A 22500-nucleotide genomic window follows, 5' to 3' on the forward strand; every position below is an offset into this window, starting at 1 on the left:
CTCACACACTTGACGTCAGGTACGCAACACCACGTAAATCGTTGGCCAACCAAAAAGTAACCCCAGTACGCTATAGCCAACATTTACCAGGAGATGGCAACAGACAAACATAGATCACTCTATTACATTCCTCCCCTTTTAGAAATGTAGAAGTTACTCAAAATAAATAAACAACCCAACCAAAAAAATGCAGCAGCTCAATTAAAAAACTGTACTTAAGCCACATTCTTTTTTTTTTTTTTTTTTAGTACTGAACTCTTAACCCTCATTTGTAAACAATAACATGCTTATTATACAAACAGTATTTGTACACCTTTAACACAGATTTTTATACTGTCTTCAGAGATTCAGTTTTTTTTGGTGGTACTCGAAACCTTTCTGGGTACCTGCGAAAGGGTGTTCAGCATGGTTAGAAAAATAGTGACAGAGAATAGAACAAGGGCGGACAATTCAACCCTTAACTCAACAATGAGTAGATGAGTGTTATGTGTGTGTGTATAAGTGTAAATAAATGAACACTGAAATCCAAGTATTTCTTTTATTTATATATATATACATAAATATATATATATATATATATATATATATATATATATATATATATATATATATATATATATATGTATGTATGTATATATATATGTATATATATATATATATATATATATATATAATATAAATATATATTATAAAATAAATATATATATATAGCTAGAATTCACTGAAAGTCAAGTATTTCTTAACCCTTAACTCAACAATGAGTAGATGAGTGTTATGTGTGTGTGTATATGTGTAAATAAATGAACACTGAAATCCAAGTATTTCTTTTATTTATATATATATATATATATATATAAATATATATATATATATATATATATATATATATATATATGTATGTATGTATGTATGTATGTATGTATGTATGTATATATATATATATATATATATATATTATAAAATAAATATATATATAGCTAGAATTCACTGAAAGTCAAGTATTTCTTAACCCTTAACTCAACAATGAGTAGATGAGTGTTGTGTGTGTGTATATGTGTAAATAAATGAACACTGAAATTCAAGTATTTATTTTATTTATATATATATATATATATATATATATATGTATATGTGTATATATATATATATATATATATATATATATATATATATATATAATAAAATAAATATATATTATAAAATAAATATATATATATATATAGCTAGAATTCACTGAAAGTCAAGTATTTCTTATATATATATATATATATATATATATATATATATATATAATAAAATAAATATATATTATAAAATAAATATATATATATAGCTAGAATTCACTGAAAGTCAAGTATTTCTTATATATATATATATATATATATATATATATATATATATATATATATATATATATATATATATATATATATATATATATATGAAATACTTGACTTGGTGAATTCTAGCTGTAAATATACTCCTCCCCTCTTAGCCACGCCCCAACCCCCCCCCCCCACTCCCCACCTCCCGAAATCGGCGGTCTCAAGGTTGGCAAGTATGCTAATATCGGACACTTTGGATCCATGCCGATAAATTCCGATACACGTTTATTGGTTGATATCGGATGGGGACGCCACTGCTCGTAACCACAAAACGTTAAAAAAAAAAGAGGACCACCTGCACATGTGTGTTTCATACCCATCATCCATTCTCAGTGTTTCTTAAATTCCGATACACGTTTATTGGTTGATATCGGATGGGGACGCCCCTGCTCGTAACCACAAAACGTTAAAAAAAAAAAAGAGGACCACCTGCACATGTGTGTTTCATACCCATCATCCATCCTCAGTGTTTCTTCCCAACAGACAAGGTTAGCATTTCCCCTCTTTGATGTCGACTTTTCTCTCTGTATTGTGTTACACAAGAATTGCAGGAAGTTTCTCTTGCATTTGTACTTGTGCTGTTCTTGGCCTGGAGCTGGAGTTTTTGATCCGGTCCCCCTGTCTTCCGTCCACATTTGCTTTGTCACAGCTGGTAAAAAAAAAAAAGGGGAATAAAGGGAGGGATGAATTGGCCACAAAGTGGGAGTAAAGAAGCATTTATTGTCAATACAAAGTGGGGGAAACTTAAATAGATGGTAGTAAAATATACTAGTAAATAAAATTGGGAAAGATGGAAGTCTTCATCTCCATGGTTGGGGTTACAAATGGGTTGGAGGATGTGACTGCTGCTTGTGTGTGACTGTGGTACAGAAAAGCCTGTGTCTATTTTAGGGCTTTACTGTAAAGCTTTCACCCCTGCGTGATTGGGTGGGACATCCCCGCCAACTGAGCCCCCCACGTCTGCAGGCTACTAGCTGCAGCGGGGAGGAGCTGGAGGAGCTTTGCCCCTCCCTCGTGAGTACACGCCATAGACGCTACTACCTTATACTTCTTCCCTCTTTTTCTCTTCTTTATGTTCTTCTCTCCAACAGACCTGCGTCAGTCACCAAGCTCTCCTCACGCAGATGAACGTAGGGCTGCGTTGCACTGAGATGTTAGATGTGACTGAGCTCTCATTCGCTTTGGTCTTCGCTGTTACCTTTGCCATTATGACCCAGACTTTGGGTCATTTTGGACCAGCGTTAATTACCACTTAAGGCCCCTTTCCACCAACAGTTCAGGAACTTTAGGTTCCTGGAACCTCTAGTGCTTGGAACTATGAGTTCCTGTAGAAGCGGGTGGTTTGTGTTTCCACCGCATTTCACAGTTCAGGTCGTTAATACAAATCAGACTGATTCCATGTAAATAAACACACAATATGAGTTCTTTTACTGAAGTATAAGTACATGAAATAAAAAGCAATAATATACACAGCAATATTATTTTAAAACAAGCAATTTCCAATTGTCAAGAAAGTCGTTCTCTCAGTAAATGATGAATGCATGAGGGTCGGGGGATTTCCAGTGGTCCATTTCAGCTGTAAATAACAATATATAAATAATAAATGTCAGTGTTGTACCATACCATACCAACTTTATTTATAAGGCCCTTTAAAAACAAACACAGTTGAAAAACAAAGGGCTGGACACCACAAAGAAATAGAGACTAAAAAATAACATTTAAAACAGAAATAAAAATACACATTGAAAAAGCAAATGCAAATTACTCTAAGAACAATTTGTTGGATAAAAAACAGTTTAAAAGTTAAAAACTGTTAAAAAATGTAAAAGCTAGATACAGTTTAAAGTCTCATGCTGGGTTCTGTAAATAACAATATATCCGTAATACATGTCAGTGTTTGGATGTAAATAACAATATATACACATTAAATGTCAGTGTTTATCTGTAAATAACAATATATACATATTAAATGTCAGTGTTTATCTGTAAATAACAATATATACATATTAAATGTCAGTGTTTATCTGTAAATAACAATACATACATATTAAATGTCAGTGTTTATCTGTAAATAACAATTAATGAATAATAAATGTCAGTGTTATCTGTAAATAACAATTCACCCATAATAAATATCAGTGTTTGTATGTAAATAACAATATATAAAAAAATAAATGTCAGTGTTTATCTGTAAATAACAATATATAAATAATAGATGTCAGTGTGTCTGTAAATAATATGTAAATAATACATGTCAGTGTTTATTTGTAAATAACAATATATAAATGATAAATGTCAGTGTTAATCTGTAAATTCCAATATATACATAATAAATGTCAGTGTTTATCTGTAAATAACAATATATAAATAATAAATGTCAGTGTTTATCTGTAAATAACAATATATAAATTATACATATCAGTGTTTATTTGTAAATAACAATATATAAATAATAAATGTCATTGTTTATCTGTAAATAACAATTAATGAATAATAAATGTCAGTGTTATCTGTAAATAACAATTCACCCATAATAAATATCAGTGTTTGTATGTAAATAACAATATATAAAAAAATAAATGTCAGTGTTTATCTGTAAATAACAATATATAAATAATAGATGTCAGTGTGTCTGTAAATAATATGTAAATAATACATGTCAGTGTTTATTTGTAAATAACAATATATAAATGATAAATGTCAGTGTTAATCTGTAAATACCAATATATACATAATAAATGTCAGTGTTTATCTGTAAATAACAATATATAAATAATAAATGTCAGTGTTTATCTGTAAATAACAATATATAAATTATACATATCAGTGTTTATTTTTAAATAACAATATATAAATAATAAATGTCATTGTTTATCTGTAAATAACAATATATACATAATGAATGTCAGTGTTTATCTGTAAATAACAATATATAAATGATAAAAGTCGGTGTTTATCTGTAAATAACAATATATAAATAATAGATGTCAGTGTGTCTGTAAATATGTAAATAATACATGTCAGTGTTTATCTGTAAATAACAATATATAAATAATAGATGTCAGTGTGTCTGTAAATATGTAAATAATACATGTCAGTGTTTATTTGTAAATAACAATATATAAATGATAAATGTCAGTGTTAATCTGTAAATACCCATATATACATAATAAATGTCAGTGTTTATCTGTAAATAACAATATATATATAATAAATGTCAGTGTTTATCTGTAAATAACAATATATAAATTATACATACCAGTGTTTATCAGTAAATAACAATATATACATAACAAATGTCATTGTTTATCTGTAAATAACAATATATAAATAATAAATGTCAGTGTTTATCTGTAAATAACAATATATAAATAATAAATGTCAGTGTTTATCTGTAAATAACAATATATAAATAATAAATGTCAGTGTTTATCTGTAAATAATATATAAATAATAGATGTCAGTGTTTATCTGTAAATAACAATATATAAATAATAAATGTCAGTGTTTATCTGTAAATAACAATATATAAATAATAGATGTCAGTGTTTCTGTAAATATGTAAATAATAAATGTCCGTGTTTATCTGTAAATAACAATATATAAATAATAGATGTCAGTGTTTCTGTAAATAATATGTAAATAATACATGTCAGTGTTTATCTGTAAATAACAATATATAAATGAGACATGTCAGTGTTTATCTGAAAATAACAATTTATAAATAATAGATGTCAGTGTTTATCTGTAAATAGCAATATATAAATAATAAATGTCAGTGTTTATCTGTAAATAACAATATATAAACAATAAATGTCAGTATTTATAAATAACAATATATAAACAATAAATGTCAGTGTTTATAAATAACAATATATAAATAATAAATGTCAGTGTTTATCGGTAAATGACAATATATAAACCATGTCAGTGTTTGTCTGTAAATAACAATAAATAAATGATAAATGTCAGTGTTTATCTGTAAATAACAATAAATAAATAATAAATGTCAGTATTTAGCTGTAAATAACAATATATAAATAATACATTTCAGTGTTTATCTGTAAATAACAATATATACATAATAAATGTCAGTGTTTGTCTGTAAATAACAATAAATATATGATAAATGTCAGTGTTTATCTGTAAATAACAATAAATAAATAATAAATGTCAGTATTTAGCTTAGTTGACTGGGGTTGAGGCTAATAACTACAAAAATGGAAAGTCACTGACTACTTTTACAACATGTAATAAAGTAAATTTGTTACATTTGTAACATTTGTTGATATTTACCTTTGTTCCACTGGTGTGCTGCCTCCTTTATTTCACATTTACCCAACAAAGTCAGAGTAGTAAGCAGCTAAAGTCGCCGCTTCGAATTCCGGCTAAATACCTTTATTTTTTTTAATTCTCTGTAAATATGTTTAAAAGAGTTGGTCCACTTCTCGTAGCTTTGCATATTGAAATGAAGTTTGTAAAACTAATAAACAACAATAAACTGAAAGACTACGGCAGAGTAAAAAGACCAAAGATAGTTCCACTGATCAGCGTTCTTCAGCACAAAGATGCCTCACTAAAGTTCCTGCAAGTCCAAAGTTTGTTTCGTTTTTTTTTCTCTCTCTGTTGTCAAGTTTGTTGTAATAGAAATACACTAGAATTGAGAAATAAACAAGTCCTGGCATACGGCGGCCGTTTGTTTGAATAATAAGTTTTAGGAACGCCCTCAACTGTGTTCAACCAATCGGCACAGCCAACCCCTCGAAAGTACCAGGAACCTTTCAAAAGTCCCACCTAGCAGGCAGGAACCAAAAATAGTTCCTGAAGAACTAAACCTACCCGGTTAGTTTTTGGTGGAAACACAGGGGGAACTTTAAGTGGGGAAATTCCTGCGGTGGAAAAGGGCCTTGAGTCAGCGTTAGGAATTTGAATCACTTGTCAGAGTTATCACACGCACATTCTGATGAATTTTGCCTTCATTATTGATTTTTGTTTTGATTAACGTCCAAGTCGGCAGACGAGAAATAGAAAATGATATGTTTTGAATAGTGACAATCTTCATCTCGTTTCATTGTGATCTCGCAGGTTTTGCAAGATGAACTTTTTCACTTTTTGCAAACTCGGCGCAAATCTAACAAACTAACTTGAATGCATTAATAAGAGGAGCTTTGGTTTAAAGGTTTGGATTATTTAACTAGAAGTACTTTAGCACTTTATCTGTACGGCGCTCGGTAGAAAGGAAAATATCTTTTTTTTTTTTAGGAAGATGGATTAAATTAGACTTACAGCTGCTGTCTCCTTGCTCAGTCATTGTTACCTTAGACCACAGGTGTCAAACTCAAGGCCCGGGGGCCAGATGTGGCCCGCCACTTCATTTTATTTGGCCCTCGAAAGCCTGGAAATAATATGTATCAATACAGTACTGTAACGTTTCTTACTAAATACATGTACTCCATGTAATCGCAAATGATGTTAATTTAAATATTGTCTAATTATGCAAAAATATATGATCAAACATATAACCATTTTTTGAATAGAAATAAATATTAATAGTAATGATTTCAATGTTATCCATCAATTTGTGCAATGTAAAAGTAGCAATAGATTTCATGGTAAAATTGTGAAATTTACTGTGATTTTTACAGCATTTTTCTCAAAATTAAAAAAACAGTACTTTTTTTTTTTTACTGTAATAAACTGTGGTGCCGTTCTGGCATTTAAAGTAATACACTGAAAAATCAACAGTAAAAGAATACATTTTTTGAATACAAATAAATATTAATAGTAATGATTTCAAAGTTATCCATCATATTGTGCAATGCAAAAGTAGCAATATATTTCATGGTAAAATTGTGAAATTTACTGTGATTTTTACAACATTTTTCCCCAAATGAAAAAAACAACTTTTTTTTTACTGTAATAAACTGGTGCCGTTTTGGCATTTAAGGTAATATACTGAAAAATCTACAGTAAAAATATATATTTTTTGAATAGAAATAAATATTAATAGTAATGATTTAAAAGTTGTCCATCAAATTGTGCAATGTAAAAGTAGCAATAGATTTCATGGTAAAATTGTGACATTTACTGTGGTTTCTGCAGCATTTTTCTCCAAATGAAAAAAGCGACTTTTTTTTTTACTGTAATAAACTGTGGTGCCGTTTTGGCATTTACAGTAATACACTGAAAAATCTACAGTAAAAAAAACCAAAACATTTTTTGAATAGAAATAGATATTAATAGTAATGATTATCAAATTGTGCAATGTAAAAGTAGCAATAGATTTCATGGTAAAATTGTGAAATTTACTGTGGTTTTTGCAGCATTTTTCTCAAAATGAAAAAAACAGTACTTTTTTTTTTTACTGTAATAAACTGACGCTGTTTTGGCGTTTACAGTAATACACTGAATAATCTACAGTAAAAAAAACAAAACAAACATTTTTTTGAATAGAAATAAATATTAATAGTAATGATTTCAAAGTTATCCATCAATTTGTGCAATGTAAAAGTAGCAATAGATTTCATGGTAAAATTGTGAAATTTACTGTGGTTTTTGCAGCATTTTTCTCAAAATGAAAAAAAACAGTACTTTTTTTTTTTTTTACTGTAATAAACTCTGGTGCTGTTTTGGCATTTACAGTAATACACTGAAAAATCTAAAGTAAAAAAAATGTTTTTAAATCAAATGAATATTAATAGTAATGATTTCAAAGTTATCCATCAATTTGTGCAATGTAAAAGTAGCAATAGATTTCATGGTAAAATTGTGAAATTTACTGTGGTTTTTACAGCATTTTTCTCAAAATGAAAAAAACAGTACTTTTTTTTTTTTTTACTGTAAAACTGTGGCGCTGTTTTGGCATTTCCAGTAATACATTGAAAAATCTACAGTAAAAAAAACAAACATTTTTTTGAATAGAAATAAATATTAATAGTCCATCCATCCATCCATCCATCTTCTTCCGCTTATCCGAGGTCGGGTCGCGGGGGCAGCAGCCTAAGCAGGGAAGCCCAGACTTCCCTCTCCCCAGCCACTTCGTCCAGCTCCTCCCGGTGGATCCCGAGGCGTTCCCAGGCCAGCCGGGAGACATAGTCTTCCCAACGTGTCCTGGGTCTTCCCCGTGGCCTCCTACCGGTCGGACGTGCCCGAAACACCTCCTGAGGGAGGCGTTCGGGTGGCATCCTGACCAGATGCCCGAACCACCTCATCTGGCTCCTCTCGATATGGAGGAGCAGCGGCTTTACTTTGAGCTCCCCCCGGATGGCAGAGCTTCTCACCCTATCTCTAAGGGAGAGCCCCGCCACCCGGCGGAGGAAACTCATTTCGGCCGCTTGTACCCGTGATCTTGTCCTTTCGGTCATGACCCAAAGCTCATGACCATAGGTGAGGATGGGAACGTAGATCGACCGGTAAATCGAGAGCTTTGCCTTCTGGCTCAGCTCCTTCTTCACCACAACGGATCGATACAGCGTCCGCATTACTGAAGATGCCGCACCGATCCGCCTGTCGATCTCACGATCCACTCTTCCCTCACTCGTGAACAAGACTCCGAGGTACTTGAACTCCTCCACTTGGGGCAAGATCTCCTCCCCAACCCGGAGATGGCACTCCACCCTTTTCCGGGCGAGAACCATGGACTCGGATTTGGAGGTGCTGATTCTCATCCCAGTCGCTTCACACTCGGCTGCGAACCGATCCAGTGAGAGCTGAAGATCTTGGCCAGATGAAGCCATCAGGACCACATCATCTGCAAAAAGCAGAGACCTAATCCTGCAGCCACCAAACCAGATACCCTCAACGCCCTGACTGCGCCTAGAAATTCTGTCCATAAAGGTTATGAACAGAATCGGTGACAAAGGGCAGCCCTGGCGGAGTCCAACCCTCACTGGAAACGTGTCCGACTTACTGCCGGCAATGCGGACCAAGCTCTGACACCGATTATACAGGGAGCGAACCGCCACAATAAGACAGTCCGTTACCCCATACTCTCTGAGCACTCCCCACAGGACTTCCCGGGGTACACGGTCGAATGCCTTCTCCAAGTCCACAAAGCACATGTAGACTGGTTGGGCAAACTCCCATGCACCCTCAAGGACCCTGCCGAGAGTATAGAGCTGGTCCACAGTTCCACGACCAGGACGAAAACCACACTGTTCCTCCTGAATCCGAGGTTCGACTATCCGGCGTAGCCTCCTCTCCAGTACACCTGAATAGACCTTACCGGGAAGGCTGAGGAGTGTGATCCCACGATAGTTGGAACACACCCTCCGGTTCCCCTTCTTAAAGAGAGGAACCACCACCCCGGTCTGCCAATCCAGAGGTACCGCCCCCGATGTCCACGCGATGTTGCAGAGTCTTGTCAACCAAGACAGCCCCACAACATCCAGAGCCTTAAGGAACTCCGGGCGGATCTCATCCACCCCCGGGGCCTTGCCACCGAGGAGCTTTTTAACTACCTCGGCAACCTCAGCCCCAGAAATAGGAGAGCCCACCACAGATTCCCCAGGCCCTGCTTCCTCATAGGAAGACGTGCTGGTAGGATTGAGGAGGTCTTCGAAGTATTCTCTCCACCGATCCACAACATCCGCAGTCGAGGTCAACAGAGCACCATCCCCACCATACACGGTGTTGACACTGCACTGCTTCCCCTTCCTGAGGCGGCGGATGGTGGTCCAGAATTGCTTCGAAGCCGTCCGGAAGTCTTTTTCCATGGCCTCACCGAACTCCTCCCATGTCCGAGTTTTTGCCTCCGCGACCGCTGAAGCCGCACACCGCTTGGCCTGTCGGTACCTGTCTGCTGCGTCAGGAGTCCCATGAGCCAAAAGAACCCGATAGGACTCCTTCTTCAGCTTGACGGCATCCCTCACCGCCGGTGTCCACCAACGGGTTCTAGGATTACCGCCACGACAGGCACCAACTACCCTGCGGCCACAGCTCCAATCGGTCGCCCCGACAACAGAGGTACGGAACATCGTCCACTCGGACTCTATGTCCAGCGCCTCCCTCGTGACATGTTCAAAGTTCTTCCGGAGGTGGGAATTGAAACTCTCTCTGACAGGAGACTCTGCTAGACGTTCCCAGCAAACCCTCACAATGCGTTTGGGCCTGCCAGGTCTGTCCGGCATCCTCCCCCACCATCGCAGCCAACTCACCACCAGGTGGTGATCGGTAGAAAGCTCCGCCCCTCTCTTCACCCGAGTGTCCAAAACATGAGGCCGCAAATCCGATGACACAACTACAAAGTCGATCATGGAACTGCGGCCTAGGGTGTCCTGGTGCCAAGTGCACATATGGACACCCTTATGTTTGAACATGGTGTTTGTTATTGACAATCCGTGACGAGCACAAAAGTCCAATAACAAAACACCACTCGGGTTCAGATCCGGGCGGCCATTCTTCCCAATCACGCCTCTCCAGGTTTCACTGTCGTTGCCAACATGAGCGTTGAAGTCCCCCAGTAGAACGAGGGAATCACCCGGGGGAGCACTCTCCAGTACTCCCTCGAGTGAATCCAAAAAGGGTGGGTAATCTGAACTGCCGTTGGGCGCGTAAGCGCAAACAACAGTCAGGACCCGTCCCCCCACCCGAAGGCGGAGGGAGGCTACCCTCTCGTCCACCGGGTTGAACTCCAACGTGCAGGCTTTGAGCCGAGGGGAAACAAGAATTGCCACCCCAGCCCGTCGCCTCTCATTGCTGGCAACGCCAGAGTGGAAGAGAGTCCAGCCCCTGTCAAGAGAACTGGTTCCAGAGCCCTTGCTGTGCGTCGAAGTGAGTCCGACTATATCTAGCCGGAACTTCTCCACCTCACGCACTAGCTCAGGCTCCTTCCCCCCCAGCGAGGTGACGTTCCACGTCCCAAGAGCTAGCTTCTGTAGCCGAGGATCGGACCGCCAAGTGCCCTGCCTTCGGCTTCCACCCAGCTCACATCACACCCGACCTCTATGACCCCTGCTATGGGTGGTGAGCCCATTGGAGGGGGGACCCACGTTGCCTCTTCGGGCTGTGCCCGGCCGGGCCCCATGGGGACAGGCCCGGCCACCAGGCGCTCGCCATCGTGCCACACCTCCGGGCCTGGCTCCAGAGGAGGGCCCCGGTGACCCGCGTCCGGGCGAGGGAAATCTGGGTTCCTTGTTCGTGTTCTTCATAGAGGTCTTCGAGCTGCTCTTTGTCTGATCCCTCACCTAGGACCAGTTTGCCTTGGGAGACCCTACCAGGGGGCATAGAAGCCCCCGGACAACATAGCTCCTAGGATCATTGGGACACGCAAACTCCTCTACCACGTTAAGGTGGCAGCTCAGAGAGGAATATTAATAGTAATGATTTCAATGTTATCCATCAATTTGTGCAATGTAAAAGTAGCAATAGATTTCATGGTAAAATTGTGAAATTTACTGTGGTTTTTACAGCATTTTTCTCCAAATGAAAAAAACTGTACTTTTTTTTTTTTTTTTTTTTACTGTAATAAACTGTGGTGCCGTTTTGGCATTTATAGTAATACACTGAAAAATCTACAGTAAAAAAAAACAAAAACATTTTTTGAATAGAAATAAATATTAATGGTAATGATTATCAAATTGTGCAATGTAAAAGTAGCAATAGATTTCATGGTAAAATTGTGAAATTTAATGTGGTTTTTGCAGCATTTTTCTCAAAATGAAAAAAACAATATATATATTTTTTTAACTGTAATAAACTGTGGTGCCGTTTTGACATTTACAGTAATACACTGACAAAAATACTGTAAACAAAACATTTTTTGAATAGAAATAAATATTAATAGTAATGATTTCAAAGTTATCCATCTATTTGTGCAATGTAAAAGTAGCAATAGATTTCATGGTAAAATTGTGAAATTTACTGTGGTTTTTACAGCATTTTTCTCATAATGAGAAAAAAACTACTTTTTTTATTGTAATAAACTGTGGTGCCGTTTTGGCATTTACACTGAATAATCTACAGTAAAAAACATTTTTTGAATAGAAATAAATATTAATAGTAATGATTTCAAAGTTATCCAATTTGTGCAATGTAAAAGTAGCAATAGATTTCATGGTAAAATTGTGAAATTTACTGTGGTTTTTGCAGCATTTTTCTCAAAATGAAAAAAACTACATTTTTTTACTGTAATAAACTGGTGCCGTTTTGGCATTTACAGTAGTACAACGAAAAATCTACAGTAAAAAAACACAATTTTTGAATATAAATAAATATTAATAGTAATGATTTCAAAGTTATCCATCTATGTGTGCAATGTAAAAGTAGCAATAGATTTCATGGTAAAATTGTGAAATTTACTGTGATTTTTACAGCATTTTTCTCAAAATGAAAAAGACTACATTTTTTTACTGAAATAAACTGGTGCCGTTTTGGCATTTACAGTAATACACTGTAAAATCTACAGTAAAAAAATATATTTTTTGAATAGAAATAAATATTAATAGTAATGATTATCAAATTGTGCAATGTAAAAGTAGCAATAGATTTCATGGTAAAATTGTGAAATTTACTGTGGTTTTTGCAGCATTTTTCTCAAAATTAAAAAAACAGTACTTTTTTTTACTGTAATAAACTGTGGTTTTGGCATTTACAGTAATACACTGAAAAATCTACTGTAATTTTTTAATTTTTTTTAAACAAATGAATATTAATAGTAATGATTTCAAAGTTATCCATCAATTTGTGCAATGTAAAAGTAGCAATAGATTTCAGGTAAAATTGTGAAATTTACTGTGATTTTTACAGCATTTTTCTCAAAATGAAAAAAAAACTACATTTTTTTACTGAAATAAACTGGTGCCGTTTTGGCATTTACAGTAATACACTGAAAAAAACCAAACATTTTTTTGAATAGAAATAAATATTAATAGTAATGATTATCAAATTGTGCAATGTAAAAGTAGCAATAGATTTCATGGTAAAATTGTGAAATTTACTGTGGTTTTTCCAGCATTTTTCTCAAAATGAAAAAAACAGTCCTTTTTTTTTTTTACTGTAATAAACTGTGGCGCTGTTTTGGCATTTACAGTAATACACTGAAAAATCTACAGTAAACAAATACATTTTTTGAATACAAATAAATATTAATAGTAACGATTTCAAAGTTATCCATCAAATTGTGCAATGTAAAAGTAGCAATAGAAATAAAAAACGTTTTTTTACTGTAATAAACTGTAGTGCCGTTTTGGCATATTCAGTAATACACTGAAAAATCTACAGTATAAAACAAACAAACATTTTTTGAATAGAAATAAATATTAATAGTAATGATTATCAAATTGTGCAATGTAAAAGTAGCAATAGATTTCATGGTAAAATTGTGAAATTTACTGTGGGTTTTCCAGCATTTTTCTCAAAATGAAAAAAAAACTACTTTTTTTTTACTGTAATAAACTGTGGCGCTGTTTTGGCATTTACAGTAGTACAACGAAAAATCTACAGTAAAAAAACACAATTTTTGAATATAAATAAATATTAATAGTAATGATTTCAAAGTTATCCATCTATTTGTGCAATGTAAAAGTAGCAATAGATTTCATGGTAAAATTGTGAAATTTACTGTGATTTTTACAGCATTTTTCTCAAAATGAAAAAGACTACATTTTTTTACTGAAATAAACTGTGGTGCCGTTTTGGCATTTACAGTAATACACTGAAAAATCTACAGTAAAAAAACAAACATTTTTTTAATATAAATACATTTTAATAGTAATGATTTCAAAGTTATCCATCAAATTGTGCAATGTAAAAGTAGCAATAGATTTCATGGTAAAATTGTGAAATTTGCTGTGATTTTTACAGCATTTTTCTCAAAATGAAAAAAACAGTACTTTTTTTTTTTTTTACTGTAATAAACCGTGGTGCCGTTTTGGCATTTACAGTAATACACTGAAAAATCTACGGCAGCTCAGATGCCAAAAGTTTACTTTAAAATTGCAGTTTTTTTTTAATTTACAGTAAAAAAAAAAACAATGTACATTTTACAGTAAAATTCTGACAACTGAGCTGCCTTTTTATTTATTTTATTTTTCCCCCCCATAAAAACAGCAGTACTGTTTTTCCATTTCTAGTAATATACACTAAAGTTTGAGATGAAATTATTGCAACTTAGCATATTTTAGTTTTAAAAAAATGTACTCATTAAATGCATTAAAAAAATGGTGTAATAATAGTATTCACTGTTAGAAACGGTGAAAACGACTTTGACACCTCTGCGTTAGACGCATAGATTCCGTGCTTGTGTAGCGGCGCATTCTCTGCTCAGTCTTCAACTTGTTAGTTTGCTTCCATCCAAGTAAAAATATGGTTAATGGATTTATTTATAGCCCACGAAAAGATGCCTTTTCTCACTGTCCTATTGTTAGCTTAGCATATGCTATGTGTTTGTCCCGGTGTTTCTGCACCTGTCTAAACTCCACTGCTCTTTTCCAGGCTTCACCGCCATCACAGCCACTAACCCCATATGGCTGATCAAGACTCGCATGCAGCTGGACTCCAGGTCGGAAGCACCTTCGGACTCTACTCACCAAAAACCGCCGCCGAAATCCGAGGCTGAGGTGTGATTTTTGTTCTCTGTCGCGACCGCAGGAACCGAGGCGAGCGCCGCATGAACGCATTTGAGTGCGTTCGGCGGGTGTACCAGATGGAAGGCCTGCGAGGGTTTTACCGGGGCATGTCCGCGTCGTACGCCGGCATCTCTGAGACGGTCATCCATTTTGTCATCTATGAGAGCATCAAGCGCAAGCTGCTGCAGGCCCGGGCCCAGAGCAGCATGGAGGGCGAGGAGGAGTCGGTCAAAGACGCCTCGGACTTTGTTGGCATGATGCTCGCTGCGGCCACCTCCAAGACCTGTGCAACCACCCTGGCGTACCCTCACGGTAACCTTCCCTCACAACTTATACCTGTATACCCTATTTTCTGGACCATAAGGCGCACTTAAAATTATTTTTTTCCCCTCAAAACTCTACAGTGCGCCTTATAACCCGTTATATAACTCTGGTTTTGCTTACCGACCTCAAAGCGATTTCATTTGGTGCATGGTGAAATGATAAATGTGACCAGTAGATGGCAGTCACACATAAGAGATACATGTAGACTGCAATATGACTCAAGTAAACATCACCAACATTTTATATGTTCCATTGAAAATATAGAACATTACACACGGCGCTCAAAAATCTATCAAAATGTTTCAGTAGGACTTTGGTAATCTACGAAGCCACACCGCTTGATGGATTGAATGAATAGAATGGAATAGAATAGAAAGTACTTTACTGATCCCTGGGGGAAATTCAGCACCACAGTTTGCTCACAATAGACAATAAACACTTAGGTATTTTTTTTTACATGTGAATAATATAAATACAGTCTATTATACAGCATTATTCACATGTGAATAATATAAATACAGTCTATTATACAGCATTATTCACATGTGAATAATATGAATACAGTCTATTATACAGCATTATTCACACGTGAATAATATAAATACAGTCTATTATACAGCTTTATTCACACGTGAATAATATAAATACAGTCTATTATTCAGCATTATTCACATGTGAATAATATAAATACAGTCTATTATACAGCATTATTCACATGTGAATAATATGAATACAGTCTATTATACAGCATTATTCACATGTGAATAATATAAATACAGTCTATTATACAGCTTTATTCACATGTGAATAATATAAATACAGTCTATTATTCAGCATTATTCACATGTGAATAATATAAATACAGTCTATTATACAGCATTATTCACATGTGAATAATATAAATACAGTCTATTATACAGCATTATTCACATGTGAATAATATAAATACAGTCTATTATACAGCATTATTCACATGTGAATAATATAAATACAGTCTATTATACAGCATTATTCACATGTGAATAATATAAATACAGTCTATTATACAGCATTATTCACATGTTAATAATATATATACAGTCTATTATACAGCATTATTCACATGTGAATAATAAAAATACAGTCTATTATACAGCATTATTCACATGTGAATAATACAAATACAGTCTATTATACAGTATTATTCACATGTGAATAATATAAATAGTCTATTATACAGCATTATTCACATGTGAATAAAATAAATACAGTCCATTATACAGCATTATTCACGTGTGAATAATATAAATAGTCTATTATACAGCATTATTCACATGTGAATAATACAAATACAGTCTATTATACAGTATTATTCCCATGTGAATAATATAAATAGTCTATTATACAGCATTATTCACATGTGAATAAAATAAATACAGTCCATTATACAGCATTATTCACATGTGAATAATATAAATACAGTCTATTATACAGCATTATTCACATGTGAATAGTATAAATACAGTCTATTATACAGCATTATTCACATGTGAATAACATAAATACAGTCTATTATACAGCATTATTCACATGTGAATAATACAAATGCAGTCTATTATACAGCATTATTCACATGTGAATAATATAAATACAGTCTATTATACAGCATTATTCACATGTGAATACTATAAATACTAGGGGTGTGGGAAAAAATCAATTCGAATTCGAATCGCGATTCTCACGTTGTGCGATTCAGAATCGATTCTCATTTTTTAAAAATCTATTTTTTTAAATTTATTATTTATTATTATTATTATTATTTTTTTAAATTAATCAATCCAACAGAACAATACACAGCAATACCATAACAATTCAATCCAATTCCAAAAGCAAACCCGACCCAGCAGCACTCAGAAGTGCAATAAACAGAGCAATTGAGAGGAGACACAAACACGACACAGAACAAACCAAAAGTAGTGAAACAAAAATGAATATTATCAACAACAGTATCAATATTAGTTACAATTTCAACATAGCAGTGATTAAAAATCCCTCATTGACATTATCATTAGACATTTATAAAAATAAAAAATAAAAGAACAATAGTGTCACAGTGGCTTACACTTGCATCACATCTCATAAGCTTGAGAACACACTGTGTACAATATTTTCACAAAGATAAAATAAGTCATATTTTTGCTTCATTTAATAATATTTTAATTAATCAAATATTGGACACAATGTGTTAAGTTTATGAGATGCGATGCAAGTGTAAGCCACTGTGACACTATTGTTCTTATTTATTTATTTATTTATTTTTTATAAATGTTTGTAATGATAATATCAATGAGGGATTTTTAATCACTGCTATGTTGAAATTGTAACTAATATTGATACTGTTGTTGATAATATTCATTTTTGTCTCACTACTTTTGGATTGTTCCGTGTCATGTTTGTGTCTCCTCTCAATTGCTGTCAATTGCTCTGTTTATTGCTATTTTGAATGTTGCTGGGTCGGGTTTGGTTTTGAAATTGTATTGCATTATTATGGTATTGTTGTGTATTGTTTTCATAAAAAAATCGTTTTTGAATCGAGAATCGTGTTGAATTGGAAAAAAAAAAATCGATTTTGAATCGAATCGTGGGACCCAAAGATTCACAGCCCTAATAATACAGTCTATTATACAGTATTATTCACATGTGAATAATGCTGTATAATAGACTGTATTTATGTTATTCACATGTGAATAATGCTGTATAATAGACTGTATTTATGTTATTCACATGTGAATAATGCTGTATAATAGACTGTATTTATATTATTCACATGTGAATAATGCTGTATAATAGACTGTATTTATGTTATTCACATGTGAATAATGCTGTATAATAGACTGTATTTATATTATTCACATGTGAATAATGCTGTATAATAGACTGTATTTATATTATTCACATGTGAATAATGCTGTATAATAGACTGTATTTATATTATTCACATGTGAATAATGCTGTATAATAGATTGTATTTATATTATTCACATGTGAATAATGCTGTATAATAGATTGTATTTATGTTATTCACATGTGAATAATGCTGTATAATAGACTGTATTTATATTATTAACATGTGAATAATATAAATATAGTCTATTATACAGTATTATTCACATGTGAATAATGCTGTATAATAGATTGTATTTATGTTATTCACATGTGAATAATGCTGTATAATAGACTATTTATGTTATTCACATGTGAATAATGCTGTATAATAGACTGTATTTATATTATTCACATGTGAATAATGCTGTATCATAGACTATTTATGTTATTCACATGTGAATAACATAAATACAATATATTATACAGCATTATTCACATGTGAATAATATAAATACAGTCTATTATACAGTATTATTCACATGTGAATAATGCTGTATAATATATTGTATTTATGTTATTCACATGTGAATAATGCTGTATAATATATTGTATTTATGTTATTCACATGTGAATAATGCTGTATAATAGACTATTTATGTTATTCACATGTGAATAATGCTGTATAATAGACTGTATTTATATTATTTACATGTGAATAATGCTGTGTAATAGATTGTATTTATATTATTCACATGTGAATAATGCTGTATAATAGACTGTATTTATGTTATTCACATGGGAATAATGCTGTATAATAGACTGTATTTATATTATTCACATGTGAATAATGCTGTATAATAGACTGTATTTATGTTATTCACATGTGAATAATGCTGTATAATAGACTGTATTTATATTATTCACATGTGAATAATGCTGTATAATAGACTGTATTTATATTATTCACATGTGAATAATGCTGTATAATAGACTGTATTTATGTTATTCACATGTGAATAATGCTGTATAATAGACTGTATTTATATTATTCACATGTGAATAATGCTGTATAATAGACTGTATTTATATTATTCACATGTGAATAATGCTGTATAATAGATTGTATTTATATTATTCACATGTGAATAATGCTGTATAATAGATTGTATTTATGTTATTCACATGTGAATAATGCTGTATAATAGACTGTATTTATATTATTAACATGTGAATAATATAAATATAGTCTATTATACAGTATTATTCACATGTGAATAATGCTGTATAATAGATTGTATTTATGTTATTCACATGTGAATAATGCTGTATAATAGACTATGTTATTCACATGTGAATAATGCTGTATAATAGACTGTATTTATATTATTCACATGTGAATAATGCTGTATAATAGACTATTTATGTTATTCACATGTGACTAATGCTGTATAATAGACTGTATTTATATTATTTACATGTGAATAATGCTGTATAATAGATTGTATTTATATTATTCACATGTGAATAATATAAATACAGTCTATTATACAGTATTATTCACATGTGAATAATGCTGTATCATAGATTCTATTTATGTTTTTCACATGTGAATAATGCTGTATAATAGACTGTATTTATATTATTCACATGTGAATAATATAAATACAGTCTATTATACAGTATTATTCACATGTGAATAATGCTGTATAATATATTGTATTTATGTTATTCACATGTGAATAATGCTGTATAATATATTGTATTTATGTTATTCACATGTGAATAATGCTGTATAATAGACTGTATTTATGTTATTCACATGTGAATAATGCTGTATAATAGACTGTATTTATATTATTTACATGTGAATAATGCTGTATAATAGATTGTATTTATATTATTCACATGTGAATAATATAAATACAGTCTATTATACAGTATTATTCACATGTGAATAATGCTGTATAATAGATTCTATTTATGTTATTCACATGTGAATAATGCTGTATAATAGACTGTATTTATGTTATTCACATGTGAATAATGCTGTATAATAGACTGTATTTATATTATTCACATGTGAATAATGCTGTATAATAGACTGTATTTATATTATTCACATGTGAATAATGCTGTATAATAGACTGTATTTATATTATTCACATGTGAATAATGCTGTATAATAGACTGTATTTATATTATTCACATGTGAATAATGCTGTATAATAGACTGTATTTATATTATTCACATGTGAATAATGCTGTATAATAGACTGTATTTATGTTATTCACATGTGAATAATGCTGTATAATAGACTGTATTTATATTATTCACATGTGAATAATGCTGTATAATAGACTGTATTTATATTATTCACATGTGAATAATGCTGTATAATAGATTGTATTTATATTATTCACATGTGAATAATGCTGTATAATAGATTGTATTTATGTTATTCACATGTGAATAATGCTGTATAATAGACTGTATTTATATTATTAACATGTGAATAATATAAATATAGTCTATTATACAGTATTATTCACATGTGAATAATGCTGTATAATAGATTGTATTTATGTTATTCACATGTGAATAATGCTGTATAATAGACTATGTTATTCACATGTGAATAATGCTGTATAATAGACTGTATTTATATTATTCACATGTGAATAATGCTGTATAATAGACTATTTATGTTATTCACATGTGACTAATGCTGTATAATAGACTGTATTTATATTATTTACATGTGAATAATGCTGTATAATAGATTGTATTTATATTATTCACATGTGAATAATATAAATACAGTCTATTATACAGTATTATTCACATGTGAATAATGCTGTATCATAGATTCTATTTATGTTTTTCACATGTGAATAATGCTGTATAATAGACTGTATTTATATTATTCACATGTGAATAATATAAATACAGTCTATTATACAGTATTATTCACATGTGAATAATGCTGTATAATATATTGTATTTATGTTATTCACATGTGAATAATGCTGTATAATATATTGTATTTATGTTATTCACATGTGAATAATGCTGTATAATAGACTGTATTTATGTTATTCACATGTGAATAATGCTGTATAATAGACTGTATTTATATTATTTACATGTGAATAATGCTGTATAATAGATTGTATTTATATTATTCACATGTGAATAATATAAATACAGTCTATTATACAGTATTATTCACATGTGAATAATGCTGTATAATAGATTCTATTTATGTTATTCACATGTGAATAATGCTGTATAATAGACTGTATTTATGTTATTCACATGTGAATAATGCTGTATAATAGACTGTATTTATATTATTCACATGTGAATAATGCTGTATAATAGACTGTATTTATATTATTCACATGTGAATAATGCTGTATAATAGACTGTATTTATATTATTCACATGTGAATAATGCTGTATAATAGACTGTATTTATATTTTTCACATGTGAATAATATGAATACAGTCTATTATACATTGGTTAAGTGGATTGATTGAAATATCTGAAAAGATGAATGACTTTTGTGATGCGTTCAAAGTCCGTAAGTGCCGACTCATCTTTTTCCAACATTTCACTGACTGCAGAGGTGATCCGCACGCGACTACGAGAAGAGGGCAGCAAGTACCGCTCCTTCTTCCAAACCCTGCTGACCGTACCCAAGGAGGAAGGCTACCGGGCGCTGTACCGCGGCCTCACCACGCACCTGGTCAGACAGATCCCCAACACGGCCATCATGATGTGCACCTACGAGGTGGTGGTCTACCTGCTGGGCCGCTAGGGCCTCCTTCCTTCCACGCTGCACGGACTCCCGCCGTCGGCCTTTTGGCGAGGACAGAATGAAGAGGACCGGTCGAAGGAGGAAAGATCTGGCAAAAACACGCCTTTTTTTGTCGGCACGTGGACCTCGTCCAGGAGGCCAGAAGATGAGAGATGCAGTAGAAGGAAAAAGAAAATGCGCACAGTTGAGTGGCCTTAAGTTCCTCGAGTGAGGAGTGACTTGCTGCTTTTCATTCCTACACAGAACCTTCAGGAAGAGGAAAAGTGGACAAAATAGTTCTAATTTGAATGAAAAAGATCCGTTTTTTTTGGTCAAATTGGCACTTTTTTTTGCACTTGTTAAAGGAATATTTGTCCGAGGCAGAATGTTTTGTTTTGGTGTGAATATATATGACTTTTAGCAAGTTCCTGCAGCAGCTTTGGGGAGGTCATGTGACGCGGGGGGGGGGGGGGAGGGGGTCTAATTCCACAGGTGGGTTAGTGTTGCCTCCGTGGTCCACTGTTGTTGTTTTCTTGATATATGAAGCATCTTCCCCCACT

At 33.0% G+C, this 22500-nt stretch overlaps 1 protein-coding gene across 1 annotated transcript in view; it reads left to right on the top strand.

Moving 5' to 3' along the window:
- LOC133589274 (solute carrier family 25 member 36-A-like) overlaps positions 1-22397 on the top strand; it is a 94120-nt gene extending 71723 nt beyond the window's left edge. The window contains exons 5-7 of the mRNA XM_061941895.1: positions 14817-14883; positions 14973-15262; positions 21768-22397. Coding sequence (XP_061797879.1) covers positions 14817-14883; positions 14973-15262; positions 21768-21961 — 551 coding nt within the window. The 3' untranslated portion in view covers positions 21962-22397. The remainder of the gene's footprint in view (positions 1-14816; positions 14884-14972; positions 15263-21767) is intronic.
- Positions 22398-22500: the final 103 nt, after the last annotated feature.

This window comes from Nerophis lumbriciformis, linkage group LG03, assembly GCF_033978685.3.
Source record: "Nerophis lumbriciformis linkage group LG03, RoL_Nlum_v2.1, whole genome shotgun sequence".
NCBI lineage: Eukaryota > Metazoa > Chordata > Actinopteri > Syngnathiformes > Syngnathidae > Nerophis > Nerophis lumbriciformis.